This window comes from Typopeltis vanoorti, chromosome 2 (assembly GCF_054136105.1).
Source record: "Typopeltis vanoorti isolate ZY-2024b chromosome 2, IOZ_Tvanoo_1.0, whole genome shotgun sequence".
Taxonomy (NCBI): Eukaryota; Metazoa; Arthropoda; class Arachnida; order Uropygi; family Thelyphonidae; genus Typopeltis; species Typopeltis vanoorti.
Genome location: NC_143550.1, coordinates 183,345,946 through 183,361,822, shown reverse-complemented (window position 1 = coordinate 183,361,822; position 15,877 = coordinate 183,345,946). Strand labels below are relative to the sequence as shown.

Sequence of the window (15,877 nt, the reverse complement as noted above, 5' to 3'; positions counted from 1 at the left end):
GTAAATAATGTCATCATCATCATCATCACCATCATCAAATTCCTGTCATGTACCCTCAAAGGGTGTACAGGATATGATAGTATTACATGAAAAAAATTACATCATTACTAACTTCCTATCTACAATTTTCCTCCAAATCAGTCTGTTACTTGTCAAGACTCCAACATTATCAGATCTTATATTTTTATCATCTAAGGCACTTTGTATCGTATCAATCCACCTATATCTTGGTCTTCCTCTGGGTCATTTTGCTCTGGGTAGTAATGATGTAATTTGGTAGAGAACACTTGTTTTGCTAATCTTTATTCGCCCATTCTGTTTAAGTGACCATACTACCTGAGATTAGCTGTGCTAATGCATTCCTGGATGCTAACAATGTCAAGTGCTTTCCTAATATCCTCGTTTTTAATATAATATTGTCATTGATGCCATCTGCTCACACCTATAATCTTTCTCAGGACTCTCATATCTGCAGTCTCTAGTCTTTGGTCAAGTGTTTTACTTCTGAGCCAGCTCTCAGATCCATAAGATAAAACTGGTTTGAACACTGTCTTGTATACAGCTAATTTAGTGGTCCGACTAATTTCTCTCTTATTCCATATGAATTTATTCAATTGACTTCCCATCATACCAGCTTTGCTGATTCTGTTGTCTATTTCTATATTTAATTTACCATCTTCACTAAAAATTGTGCCTAAGTAGCTGAAATGTTTTACTTGTTCCACATCCATTCACAACACAGTTGACATTTTCAATGATTCTGCCTATTTTCATTGTCTTTGTCTTTTTATTGCTGACCTTCATACCATATCTATTACAGCAGTTATTCAATTTAGTCAGAGAATCTTGCAGACTTGTAACAGATTTATTTAGAACTATAACATCATCCGCATAAAGCAAAGAGCTGACATCAACATCTCCAATTTTGATATCATGTTTAATACCACTTTCCTTCATAATGTGATCCATATAGATAATGAATAACAGAGGGGATAATGCACATCCTTGTCTCACACCAGATTTAACATTAAACCATCTTACTGTACTTCTTTCAATTCTAACTGCTGATTTACAACTAAAATAAAGACAAAGTATTGCTTGATATAATGCCCCATTGACACCATATAACTGTAGCGTATTGAATAGCTTCTCTCTTGGCACCTTGTCATATACCTTTTCCAAATCGATAAAACTTAAATACAGATCTTTGTTATATTCCCAGGCTTTCTCGACTATTTGTTGTAAAGTGAAGATCTGAACCTGTCAGCCTCTATTTGGCACGAATCCAGCTTGTTCTTCACCCAGCTTTTCTTCCACAATTCTTCTCAACCGTTTCTCAAGTATACTTGCATAGATCTTGCCAGGAACACTCAGTAGGGAAATACCTCTGTAATTCTCATATTCAGTTTTATTTCCCTTTTTATATATGGGTACTATGAGAGCTCTACTCCAATCATCGGGAATTCGTCCCTCTGTCCAGGCTTTCTGAACTATGCAGTGCAGTCACTGTAAGACTCTTATACCACCACACTTCAGCATTTCTGGTCGATTATCATCTATTTCTGCTGACTTTCCACATTTCAAGTCTTTGATGGATTTTTCTACTTCAAGTATGGATATGTATTCCAGACTGCATGCCTGGTTAGTGTTTTTTTACCACTGTGCTGTCATCACTGCTTGTTTCATTTAGTATTTTTTCAAAGTAATTACTCCATACTTCAAGGATATCTTTTTCTCCCGTTTTCATCTCACCTTTATCATCTCTAACTCCTTTTACAGCACTCTTTCCTCCATTCCTAAGCTTCTTCAACCTCCAGAATATTTTGCCACCTTCTTGATATTTATTTTCTATATTCTTGCCAAAGTCCTCCCATGACTTTTGTTTAGCTAGTTTTACACAGTGTTTGGCATTCTTGCATTTGTCTCTATCTTCTCTAAGAGCGCAAGTTGACTTATTTGCCAGGAACTTTTGATATGTTTTCTTGTTTTCCTTCACTGCCTCTTTAATTTCCTGTGTCCACCACGGAGTTCTAATTTTTCTATCCTTGCAGACAACTTCACCACATGCCTCTCTAGCTGAATCAATCAGGACTTTCTTTAAGGTTTGACACTGAATCTCCAAGTTCCTGTTCTCAAACTCTTTTATTTTTTCTTCAATAATCTTTGTGTATTTTAGTCTACAGTTCACATCTGAGAGCTGCTCAACTTTTATTCGCTTTAAAACTTTCTTACAAGTTATTCTTTTCAATATGAAATTCAATTTTATCCGGCTCAAGGCTAAATAGTGATCACTTCCAATTTCAAATCCTCTTTACACTCTGGTGACCTGCAATAGAGAGAAAACATCACTATCAACAATAACATAGTCAATGAGATTTTTCTTATTTCTTGCCTCTTCTCTCCATGTGAATTTTGTGCACATTTTTATGTTGGAACATGGTGTTAGTAATAACCTGTCCATGTCCTGAGCAGAAATCCAACAGATATTTGCCATTATTATTAGCTTTGCTCTTTTCTCCAAATTTTCCCAAAATATTTTTGTATGTCTCACAATCATTTCCTACTCCGCTATTTAGATCTCCAACAAGGACCAACTTTTCCTTTTTCATTGTGTCAGTTGCTTTTTCTAAAGCTTCAAAATATTCCTCCACTTCTACCTTAGTAGAACCTTCTGTGGGACCATAGGCACAAATAAGTCTCATTGTCCAGTTCCCCATTCTCATATTTGCCCACATTACTGTACTTGAGACTGACTACCATTCAAGAAGATTAGCCTCATATTGTGTGTTGAATACTATGGATACTCCTTCTTTTCCTTGATTGTCATTGCCTGAATATAACATTTTGTATTTATTGCTCAGAAAGATCTCACCAGTTTTGGTCTTTTTTGTTTCAGTCACCCCTATTATGTCGATCTGGTACTTATCTAATTCCTCAACTAGCTCCATTTCTTTGCCTTTCAGGCTTCTTATGTTGATAGTACTGATCTTTAACTCTGGTGATGTTGAATTGGGGTTTGTTTTCAGATTTGTTCAAGTAGCTGACTTTTCGCTGTTCGCCCTGGTTCCCTGGCGAAAACAACGGGGGCCTTGTTTAACCGGGCGACACCCCAGCCGGCATGAAATTTTGTCATGTTGTACCATCATTTTTTATTTTGGTTTAACCAATAAGAATACAATTTGGTCGGCTAAATCCCAAATTGCCAGCCCATCCTCATTCGTTCAGTATCAATTAGATACCCAACAGGGTGCACCACAAGAAGGTGAGAATTGGACATTAGGTCAGAAACCCTGGTCGGTTCTCCACATTCCTTTAAAGGCTATATAATGTAGGAATAAGTATTTATTAAACATTTACTTTGTATTCATTTTCTATCTTTCCTAAAGAGTACCATATAAAACGAATTATTAATACAGTAATTGATAAATACAACAGCCTCATTAGGCTGTTGTATTTTGTGTCTGTCATGATTGCATCAATATTCATATACTAAAAAAGTTACACTGCTATCTTCAAGATATTTTGGAAGACAATCATTCATTCGCAAGTGATGATACAATTTACACTCAAGAATAGCTCTGAGGTAATACTCACTCTAACCTTTTCTTAATTAAATACAATTCACTTACATAAGTAATACTAAGGCAAACATTACCTGAAATTTTGGATGGGAGACAGTATTTGGATTCAAAACATTCACAGAACTAAAAACACTTGACTCTTCATATGGAATTCTTGTGGGATAAAGACCATTTGTATCCTCTGGGGGAAATAAAATCCACTGCTTCCTGTAAATGGAACTGGCCTCTGATCATACTAAATATAATTCAGATATGTGATTTTAAGTATATGAATTATTTTCTTGCAGTGATTATAATGATAAAATACACTGCATTTCATCTCTATATGAAAAGTTTGAAAGAATCACTACCTTTTTTTTTTTAATATGGTATAATAAAATTTTATGCCAAATTTATCTAATCTTAAAAACTGGAACCTTTAATCAAAAGATGAAACATAACTAACTTTAAACTCTTGAATAGCAGCATACCTTTAAAGGATATGCTGCTATTCAAGAATGCATACCTGGAAGTGTTGCAATTAACAAAGCAACCCCCCCCCCCCCGCCAATAAGAATTCATGCAAAAGAGAAAGATGTGTGTACACAGAATTAACACATGTTCACATTCAAATATGTAGCGATTGTATATATAATGCAATATAAAAGCCATTTCAATTTATCCTAATCATTTTGCATATATTTAAAACAGTATCACTAACTATTTTAAGCTATATAATAGTTCACTTCATTAACAGGGATATGATGTAACTCCACGTTTCAAAGGGCAACAATACATTCTACTTGCATCTACTAGTTGGGTAATTGGCAAAGTAGTCATTGCATGCTTTTACTTTCTACAGCATCAAAATGAAATAAGTGAGTCAGCTGTAGCTCAAAAGTAAAATGTTCACCACTGTACTTCTAAATATTCTGATTTGAGTCCAACATATGATAAATGTAATAGACCACACAGTGAACTGACTGAAGGAAATAGTCCTTGAAAAAGTTCATTTTAGACAAATGATGGAGACTACAACCGTGCTAAAAATAATTACTTTAATTTCTTGACGTTTTGATCCTCATATTAAGGTAATCATCTGGAGTACACACACACACACACACACACACACACACACACACACACACACACACACACACACACACACACACACAAATATCGGAGTTCATATTTACTCGGTTAATAATGTTATGAATATTAATATGGTTTAAATGACTATAACAATGAAATTAAAAAAGAATAAGGTTTAATTGTGAGACACTACTAGTTTCATTGAAAAAATCAACTTCCTCAGGTGTCCAATACAGAGAATTATATAAAAAATAACAGAAACATTGTAAATTAACAACAACATATCTAACGTAAAAAAAACTGAAGTACAGTTTAAACAAGAATACGTACTGAAATTCCAACTGAAGTAAGCTACATGCGTGAGCTATTGCGAGTGCGCCAATATTGGACAGTAGAGATGTGCGCATCAGATAAATTGTAGCTGAGGCTGTTATTCATATGGGTTGAATCGAGAGATATTTCTTTAGATTCAAGTATCCTTCTCTCGAGTTCATCATAACAGGTATGTGTGCTGGATGTTTGAGACCAGTCTATGAAATGTTGGCGGCCTTCGTTGGAGTTTATAGAGAAAAGGATGTGGCCTGAGAGAGCTGGCTCAGGTCCTATTGTAGGATATGTCTCTTTTGTGTTTTTCAATACGTAAAAGCACAGATTCAGCAGTCTGACCATAGTATGGTTTGCCACATGCACAAATGATCTTGTAAACTGCTGGATACTAAAGAGGGAGATGTTTTACTTTAGGTCCGCTAAGTATGGAGCGAAGTTTAGGCAACATAGTGAAATAAGTTTTAATGTTGAACTTAAGAATTTTTGCCAGTTTGGGAGAGAGGGAGCTGATGTATGGCAAAGATATATATGCTCTTAGGGAAGAAGAATCTTCAGTAGTAGGTAAACGACAGTGAGAGATAAATTTTTCAATGTTCTTAAGAGTGAAGCCATTGTTAAGAAAGGTCATTTTTAGTAAATTAAGTTCATTTTTAATCTCCGTTTCATCTGTTAATAAAGCTCTGGCTCGATGTGCCAGGGTTGAAAGATACCAAATTTCTGTGGAGAGTAGTGATGGGAGGAAGCATGAAGGTATCTGTCTGTGTGTGTGGGATTTCTAAAAATTGAGATTTTGATTTTTTCAGAGCATCTTGTAAGTTTTAAGTCCAAAAAAGCAAGACAGTGGTTGGATTCTAATGCATAGGTGAATTTAATTTTCTGATGAAAGTTGTTAAGATGATCAAGAAAAGTATTGAAGTTGTTTAAACCATGCTCTCAAATGAGGAAAACATCATCTATAAAACAGTACCAGATTTTGGGTTTAAGTGTTGAGGAATTAATCGCCTTTTCTTTGAAGTCTTCAAAAAATATATTAGAAAGAACCGGTGAGAGCAGACTACCCATAGCTAATCCTGAGTTCTGTTTAAAGATCTTGTCCTCAAATTTGAAGTATCCTGAATTTACACAGTGAGAAAGTAAGGAAAATAATTTTTTGGATAATTTGCTCTTGAGAAGATTGAGGACTTCTTGGGTAGGAATTCGTGAAGAGAGAAACTAGCCATGAAATCTGATTTGTTAAGTCTGAAGTCTTTGATTTTAGATATGAAGTCAGCTGAATTTTTTATATAAGAAAAAGATTTTCCTCAAAAGATATATTTCGGTGATTACTCCACATTTTTTTATTATTCAATTATATAAAACACTGAAATAATAGTTCCCGACAAGTTTCGTAAATCGTAGGATTTACATCTTCAGGGGGTAAATAGTATAACTTAAAGTTTAAACAAGAGAATTAATAAATACAAATCATAACCGTCTGGCTATTCATAAAATTCAAACAACAGAATGCAGATATATAACATTATTGACATTAAACAATACTGGACAATGTCACATGTTCTTGTTCTCGTTTATACAGTCCGAGCTCAGATTGAGGTAGAATTTTTATTAGAGCTGCCCACACTTGATGGAGAATTAAACCTTGATTTTTATTGCATTGGGTTGGGTTTTTTTAGCATATTAGCAGCTTCTTTAAATTTTCTGATATAACTGTTGTTTTCATAAGAACATGAAAACAACGATATTTTCATAAAAAACGATTTTTATGAAAACGACAATGTTTTAATAAAACATCGTCGTTTTATGCCAGAGTACATCATGTCCAGTGGAAGTCGTATGGAAATACTTAACACAAATCCTCCAACAGAATGGATAGGAAACAAAAACCATCAAGAGAATCCTTAAAATGCCTCCAGCTAACAACACAATAAAACAGGATTACAAAAACGCAATCTCGCTTCCTTGTATCAAAAATGTTAGAGATAAGCTTGCCAAATCAATGAACAAACACAACATAAAAGTAGCCTTCCTTCCTATAGAAAAAATCTCAAGATTCCTACATCCATCAAAACCACCTCATCATCCTCTTAAAAAACCAGGAGTCTACAAAATCCATTGCTCTTGCGGGATTTGCTACATAGGACAGACAGGAAGATCTGGAGAAATATGCATGTGTGAACACCAACAAGACGTACAATACAAAAGAGAACAAAAAATGGGTCTTACTTTCCATACCACTTCCACTGGACACGATGTACTCTGGCATAAAATTACGATGTCATACATAGAAAACAACAGTTATATAAGAAAATTTAGCATATTAATGCTAAAAAACCCAACCCAATGCAATAAAAATCAAGGTTTAATTCTCCATCAAGTGTGGTCAGTTCTAATAAAAAATCTACCTCAATCTGAGCTCGGACTGTATGAACGAGAACAAGAACACGTGACATCGTCCAGTATTGTTCAACGTCAATAACGTTATGTATCTGCATTCTGTTATTTGAGTTTTTTGAATAGCCAGACGGTTATGATTTGTATTTATTAATTCTCTTGTTTAAACTTTAAGTTATACTATTTACCCCCTGAAGATGTAAATCCTACGATTTACGAAACTTGTCGGGAACTATTATTTCAGTGTTTTATATAACTGAATAATAAAAAAATGTGGTGTAATCACCGAAATATATCTTTTGAACCAATTAGCCAGAAGTCTACGCCTGCAAGGATTTTCCTGTTAGGTTTTTCAAGAAGGATGCGAGATATTTAGACAAGTTGTAAGTAGGCGAGTTGATATCTTCAACAATTGGTTGGGGGGGGGTGCACTTTATGGATCTTTGGGAGACCGCATAATCGTGGGATTAGCGGATGAATAGATCTGAGGGAAAGACAGATGTTTCTTGGTAACTCTAAGGTGATTTTTAGCAAATTTGGTCCTATTGTGCAATTCCCTTGTAGGGTCACTAAATAGTGACCCTACAAGGGAATTGCACAATAGGACGAATTTACATTAGATCTGTTGTTATTTTACAATGTTTCTGTTATTTTTTATATAATTCTCTGCATCGGACACCTGAGGAAGTTGATTTTTTCAACGAAACTAGTAGTGTCTCACGATTAAACCTTATTCTTTTTTAATCTCAGTGTTATAGTCATTTAAGCCATATTAATATTCATAACATTATTAACCGAGTAATGAACTCTGATATATATATATATGTGTGTGTGTACTCCAGATGATGATCTTAATATGAAGATCAAAATGTCGGGAAATTAAAGTAATTATTTCTAGCATGGTCGTAGTCTCCATAATTTGTCTAAAATGAATATTTTCAAGTCAAGTTCAAGAATAGGAAGTGTTTAGAATATTAAGTAACCTTAATGTTAATAAGGCTGTGTGACTGGATGGGATATCACCATGTATATTACGGGAAAGTATGAAAGAGCTAGAAGTTCCCTTGACATGGCTGTTTAACAGAAGTCCAGCGACAAGAACAGTGTTACAGAAGAGTGGAAAGAAGCTAAAATAGTGGCATAAGGGAAAATCTAAGTCAGAATACGAGTCAATGTGCTTATCAAGTGTTGTAGTGAAGGTATTATAGAGGCTGATTAGAGACAGAAGACAAACTGGGATTATGAGAATGGACATATTCAAGCGCAGCATGGATTTGTTAAGAGAAGGTCATGATTCAGCGACTTGGTTACATTTTATAATAGGGTGTATTGGACAGAGGAAATGCTTATACAGTGTTTTATCTGGATTATGCTAAAGCATTTGATAGCTTGGTAACAGGGCTGGTTTACTGATAGGAGCCAATAAGCTGTGTGTGGGATACCCAGGATTCTGTTCTGGAACAACTGTTATTTAATTTATATATCAATGATATAGTTCAGGGTGTAAGAGGAAATATTCAACTGTTTGCTGATGATGATAAATTAGAAAGAGCAGTGTCAGTTGTGTGATCAGTACGTTTAGATATGATGTTGTAACAAGAGGATTTGAACAGATTGGTGGTGCTTTAGACTGAAGAATGGGAAGCGATTTTTAATGTTGCTTAGTGTAAAGTTAAGCACTTTGGCTAGAGATGATGGAAAAGGTTTATTGTATTGGGGGAACCTGGCTTCAGAAGATGGAGGAAGCAAGGGATCTGGAGATCTTCATAAATTGAGAAATGGAATTTAAGGGACACATTACAAAAGTTCCAAGCATTATCCAGAAAACTGCCACTATGATGTGAAGAACACTGACACTAGTTAGGCCTCATTTGAACTTCTATGCAGAGATCTGGTCACCGAGCTATATTGGCAATAAGGAAACACTGGAGAGAGTGCAGACTGTTCTCAGGACTCTGGAATATGAAGACAGATTGAGATGTATAAGTTGGTGAGAGGAGTCTAGCAGACAGATACAAGGGAATTACTGCATAGGATAATGGGCAATGCAAGAATGAGAGGTCATCCCTAGAATATTGTACAAAGGTCATGTGAGTAAGGAAGTGAAAAGAAGATTTTTGATTGTCAGGTGGTGAATAAGTGACACTGGCAGAGTGGGTGGGTGGGTGGTGAATGCTCCAATTGAATGCATTCAAAGCAAGGTGTGATAGTAATTATGATCTGCGAAAGAATATAATGAAACATAGAGAATTCCTTTAGATTTTCCTTAGCTCTCAGGGCTAGTCTAATCTTCTTCTCATATTCAAGTTTTGCTTTCCTTTCCATACTAATCACTTTCCCAGCCAGAGTCTTATATTCCTCTTGCAAATGCTCTCCACCCTTCTTCTCACACTTTTTCCATAATCACCTTTTCATCTTCAAATTCCTGTCATAAGTCATCCATGCTACACCAAATCTTGCTCTTTTTCACTTGCCGTTACAGTTAATAAATATTTCTTCACTAGTTCCCGTGATATCTCGCTGTTTCAAATCTTCCACTATGCCCTAAGCTGATTTCTAAGATTATAATAATCACTTGCCTTATAATTCTACATAAATTCGTTCCTTCTCACCACTTCCACGTCTACTCATTCCCCAATTCAAGACCAGATATGTGGTCACTCTCTACAACTGGGAGAAGGAATGATATTTCAGTTATAATCAGATCATCTGATGCTAGGACCAAATCCAAAACTGTTTCTTCTACTACATGCTGCCCGAGGCATTTGTACCTCAAGAATTTCAGAAATTTCCATTCCCTTACTACTACTACTACATTCTGTTGTGTAGTAGTAAGACCTTCTATTAAACATGTAAGGCCACAGAATGGAAAGTCTTCATCAAAAAAAGATTTTACCCAAAAATCAAGTCATAGAAATATGCATTTCTTTATCTAAAATTAACATCTTAACTTTTACAATTAAAAATGTAATCACAACAAACATATTTCTAATATTCCTAGCAATACTTCTGGAAGTTATAATGTGGTGAAGTAATACAGCTTAAAGTAGCCACAATTCTGAACTCAAAAAAGGTAGACTTGAAGCTGCCATCACCTTTCTGAAGCAACTGCCGTGAAACATTCCCCCTACAGAGGATCAAGTGATAAATGTAATTATAATTGCTTCTCCTCCTCCTTTTTTAAATTAAAGTAAAAATATTTATTCCAAAATTAATTTTATTTAATTCATTATTCAAAATTATCATAACATCATCATCTTCTGATGTGTAGCTCTTTTCCAACAACAAGTTGTGGGTTTGAATCTGACTGATGCATGAATGTGTGTGAATATCTTCAGGTGGAGAATGAATTTTGCCGATTACGAGTCTCCACTATCCTTAAAAAATTCCATGTTCAGTCCCTAAAGCAGGTTTCCAGATAATCTAACTCTCATGCTTCCTATAGGAAATGTACACATATATTGCTGATATACTATAGATTTCCATTTCATGGATGAGATTCACCTAAAACCTCTGAAGGCAATATACCAGATATTATAATCATGGCTAGTTTTCTCCATTTCTTCCAACATGCAATATGAGTGATGTTTTCCAAATTAGATTAGACAAGGAAAAGACCAGTTGCTAGATAGCGTGGTAAGAAGCAAATAATCCTGTTACCTTTTTTTCTGCCTGGTGGGATAAGAAGGCACTTCTGAGGCCATGATTTTCAGAGAAGTCGGGTGAATTCTGCAATAATATAGCTTAGTAAAGACAACATTCAACACACGACCAACAATAAAAAACATAAAAATAAAAAAAAAAGTCAAAGAGAAACAGATTGAATGGAGAAGCCAAAACTACTTCCAAATACCTTCCAGATAAGCTTCACAAATATGAGGAACTCTCACTTTAGCAAATACAATAAACTACCAAGACTTCTTGACCAAAGTCCTAAGGGCACAATGCTATGCTAAATCAATTCATTAGAGAAAACTATTCTGTGGTTCATATTGTTTGCTAAAGCAAGAGTTGAATGTTGCCTTTGTCCCAACCTAAACAATGCTCATTTCTGTCTGTAATTTACAAAATTACCATGTTACTTTTCCTAACAAAAACACAGATTACTACTTTTTCAATCACTAATTATCTGTGTTTCATATTCTTCATCTCGAAGGCGACATTTGTACATATGTTTGCTTTGATATACCAAGTCAGTTTCTATATTAGAGTCTCCTCGTTTTTCTTCCACTAGAAATAGAAATTTCTAGTTCTCATTTCCTTCATGTACAGATTTAGTTTAATTAATTTTTTAAAATCTGTTATATTCTTTCAACTCCCAATGTGTTGTGTTTACATTCTCTAGTTTTTAAATATTTTGTGTAACATCTTTAATCTTCTCATTATGCAAGTCTGTTGACTCACAAAACTTCATTAAATAAATTATGATTTTTAATGTGGTCCTCATACAAGCAATTAGACATAGAAAAACCCTGGCATCTTACTCTTTCTACAATTCTTTCATTTACATCATCAAATTTCTGAATGTACCCTCATGGGGTGCACAGGATATCATGATAGTACTACACAAAAAGTTACTTTCCTCCAAATTAATATATAAGAATATTGGAGTCGATCAAGACTTCTAAAGCACTTTTCCCTGTATTAATCTACCTCTGGGTAATTTTCCTGCGATCCTAGAAAAGAACACTTGTTTTGCTAACCTTTCCTCCCCAATTCTGATTAAGTGACCATATTACCTGAGATTGGCTCTGCTAACACATTCTTGAAGGCTAACAATGTCAAGTTCTTTCCTAATATCTTCATTATTATTTCAGTAACCTCTTTGGAGTCAATAGATTCATCATGAGAAGCCTACTCACAGTAACATGTCTTTCATAAATGAACTTTGATGTCATTTACAATCCTGGCAAAGACATACAAACTCTGTAATCTGCATTTCCTCAACTACTCTGCATAACCAACACTCCAGTCCCAGTTTTGTCATTTGTCTTTGGACCCTCTCTAGTGCTTCCATATCACAATGAAAACTAGGCAACCAAATTTGAGCACAATAGTCCAAGTGCGGTCAGACCCATGCCTTATACAGAAGCACCACTACTTCCTTATCCCTATATGTAATGTACTTTTTATCACAACAGCACTACCATGTGCAGTCTTCACAACACCTGCAATGTGCCCTCGAAACTTTCTTCTATCACTGTCCCAAGATCCGGACTTTCATCCACTTCACGAAGTACAGCTCTGCCAATACAATACAATACATAGCCTTATATCTCTATCCTAAAGAGTAATGCCTTTCATTTATTAATATTAAAATTACAATCTCACTCATCTGTCCAAGCTAAAAGTCTATTTAAATTTTCCTATAGAGAATTAACATCCACATAATTCTAGCTAATTATATAAATATAATTCTACCTAAACTTTGCATCATAACCATCAGCAAAAATTTGAAGATCCCCAATTAATCCACATGAAATATCACTGCCAAATAAGTTAAACAGTAAGGGGCCCAAGAACAGAACCCTCAGGCATGCCACTGGTCACCTTCCTTTTCTGAGACATTGTTCCATCATTCACAACTTGCTGGTATCTTTCAGAATTCCAATCTTCAAATCCATCTAACCAATTTTTATTCATTCTGTCATGTGATAATCTATCAGATGCCTTTGCAAAGTCCAAGAAAATCATTGTATACAAATCTCCCTTATCCAATGCAATCATCACCATCATAAAATGCAAGTAGATTGCTAAAACAAGAACTGCCCTTCACAATGCTGACCATCATAAAAATCTTATGTCCATTAAGCTAATCCTGTATTCTATTCCTAATCAATTTCTCCAACACTCTGACAAATGCAGATATACAGACTAGTCATCATCATCATCATTAAATTCCAGATATATACCCTCAAGGGGTGTACAGGATATGATAACTGTCAGCCTGGTTGACTAAGTGGTTAGCGTATCTGCTCTCCAGCCAAAATGGTGCAGGTTCGAATCCTGCAGTGGGAATGTATGTTTGTGATTGTCGGTGAAAATAGACTAGTCTATAATTGGAAACTTCTTTCATAGAAGTTTCCAATTATAGACCTTATGGAGAGGTATTATTTTGCCTTATTTTCCACCCCAGAAACCTTCCCCGCTGCAAGACTTTCATTAAATAAACAGATCAAGGACATGGCTATCTTTTTTGCACATTCAGTAAAAATACGTGGTGATATGTCATCCATTTCCACAGCCTTATTAACATCTAACCCAAGCAACACTTGATATACCTGTGATATGATGCTGATGCGATCTGCTTACTCTTCTAATATTTCTCAGAACTCTCTCACTGTCTCTGGTCTTTGATCAAGTGTTTTAATTTCTGACCAAGCTCTCAGAACCATAAGTTAAAATTAGTTTGTACGCTGTCTGGTATATAGCTAGTTTTGTGTTTTGACTAAGTTCTCTTCATTCCATATAAATTTGTTGACTTTCTACCAAACCCACTTTGCTAATTCAGTTGTCTATTTCCATATTTAATTTGCCATCTTCACTAACAATTGTTTCTAAATACTTCAATTGTTCTATTGGTTCTCCACTGAGAATGCACCCGAAGTTTTCAATGTTCCTGTCTATTTTCATAGTTTTGGTCTTTTTACTGCAACCTTCATATCAAATTTATTATAGCCAAGGAATCCTACAGACGTACTAAATTTCTTTAGAAGTATAACATCATCTGTATAAAGTAAAGAGCTGAGATTAGCATATTCAATTTTGATATCAGGTTAAATACCACATTCTTTCACAATGTTATCCATATTGATGAAGAATAACAGCAGAGATAATGTGCATCCTTGTCTCACAACTGATTTAACATCAAACCATCCTCCTGTACCTCCTTCAATTCCAACTACTGACTTACAACTCACATACAGACCAAATACTCTTGGTATAATGTCCCATTTACACCATATAATATAGCATTTTAAACAGTCTTTTCTTGTCACATCTTTTCCAGATCTACAAAACTTAAATACAGATCCCTGTTATATTCAACTATTGATCCTGACAACCTCTGATTGGCATGAATCCACCTTGATCTTTTGCTACTTTACCTCCTACAATATTTCTTATCTGTTTCTCAAGAATACTTCCATTAATCTTACCAGGAACAATCAGTAGGGAAATTCTTCTGTAGTTTTCACATTCAGTTTTATTTCCCTTTTTAAAGATAGGTAATATGAGAGTTCTACTCTAATCATCCTAAATTCAACCCTCTGACCAGACCTTCTGAATTATGCAGAATAGCTGCTGTAAAACTTTTATACCTCCATATTTTAACATTTCTGGTTGAATAAGGGAACCTAGCTCAGATGGTAGAGCATGTGCTTAGCATGGGAGAGGTACAGGGATCGATGCCAGGCACCTCCAGATTTTCCAATCTGATCGACCAAGTGGTTAGTGTATCTGCTCTCCAGCCAAAAGGCTGCGGGTTCAAATCCTGCTGTGGGCATGGATGTTTGTGATTGTCTATGAAAATACTAGTAGTGTTGGTGTAGTTGCGGTTCGTTGTAGCTGGTGGATTTGAGTGATGGAGACAGAGTTAGAGTAGGTGCCCTCCCTCAATGAGTCTTTGGACACCCTGGAGGTGTCATGTATTAATAATAATGATGATAATACCATCTACTCCAGGTGCCTTCCCAGATTTCAGGTTTTTGATGACTCTTTCTACTTCAGGGAGTGATATACATTCCTGTTGAGTGTTTTCTATCACTGTGCCCTCATTTGTTTCATTTAGCAATCTTTCGAAGCAATTACTCAGGACATTCAGATTATCTTTATTTTTAGTTTAGATGTCACATTTATCTCTCATTTTTTTTACAGTTTCTAAGTTTTTTTGACAGTTTCCAGAATATTTTGTCTCCTTTCTGATATTTACTTTCTATGGTCTTACCATAGTCTTTGCATGAACTCTTTTTAGCATGTTTTACACAGTGCTTTGCTTCCATATCTGCACAATTTATCACTGGAAAATTCTCATCATCAAATTCCTGCCATGTACCCTCAAGAGATGAATAGGATATGATAGTACTACATGAAAAATTTACATTACTAACTTCCTTTCTAAAAATTTCCTCCAAATCAGTCTGTTACCTCTCAAGACTCCAACATTATCAGATGCTATATTTTTATCTTCTAAGGCACTTTTTACTGTATCAATCCACCTAGATCTTGGTCTTCCTCCGGATCTTTTTCCTGCCAACCTGGCAGAGAACATTTGTTTTGCTTAACTTTCCTTTCCCGTTCTGCATAAGTGGCCATACCACCTGAGATTAGCTCTGTTAACACATTCCTGAATGCTGACAATGTCAAGTTCTTTCCTAATATTCTTTTTTAATATGATATTGCCATTGATGCCATCTGTTCATGCCCCTAATCTTTCTCATATCTGCAGTCTCTAGTCTTTGGTCGAGTGTTTTACTTCTGACCCAGTTCTCAGATTCATAAGTTAAAAT

At 35.2% G+C, this 15,877-nt stretch overlaps 1 protein-coding gene across 2 annotated transcripts in view; it reads right to left on the bottom strand.

Moving 5' to 3' along the window:
- The window catches only part of HSPBAP1 (HSPB1 associated protein 1), a 132,972-nt gene that overhangs the window by 47,804 nt on the left and 69,291 nt on the right, over positions 1–15,877 (bottom strand). For both annotated transcript variants that reach the window (XM_090409835.1, XM_090409844.1), the window contains exon 5: positions 3,656–3,788. In XM_090409835.1, the coding sequence (XP_090265961.1) occupies positions 3,656–3,788 (133 nt within the window). The remainder of the gene's footprint in view (positions 1–3,655; positions 3,789–15,877) is intronic.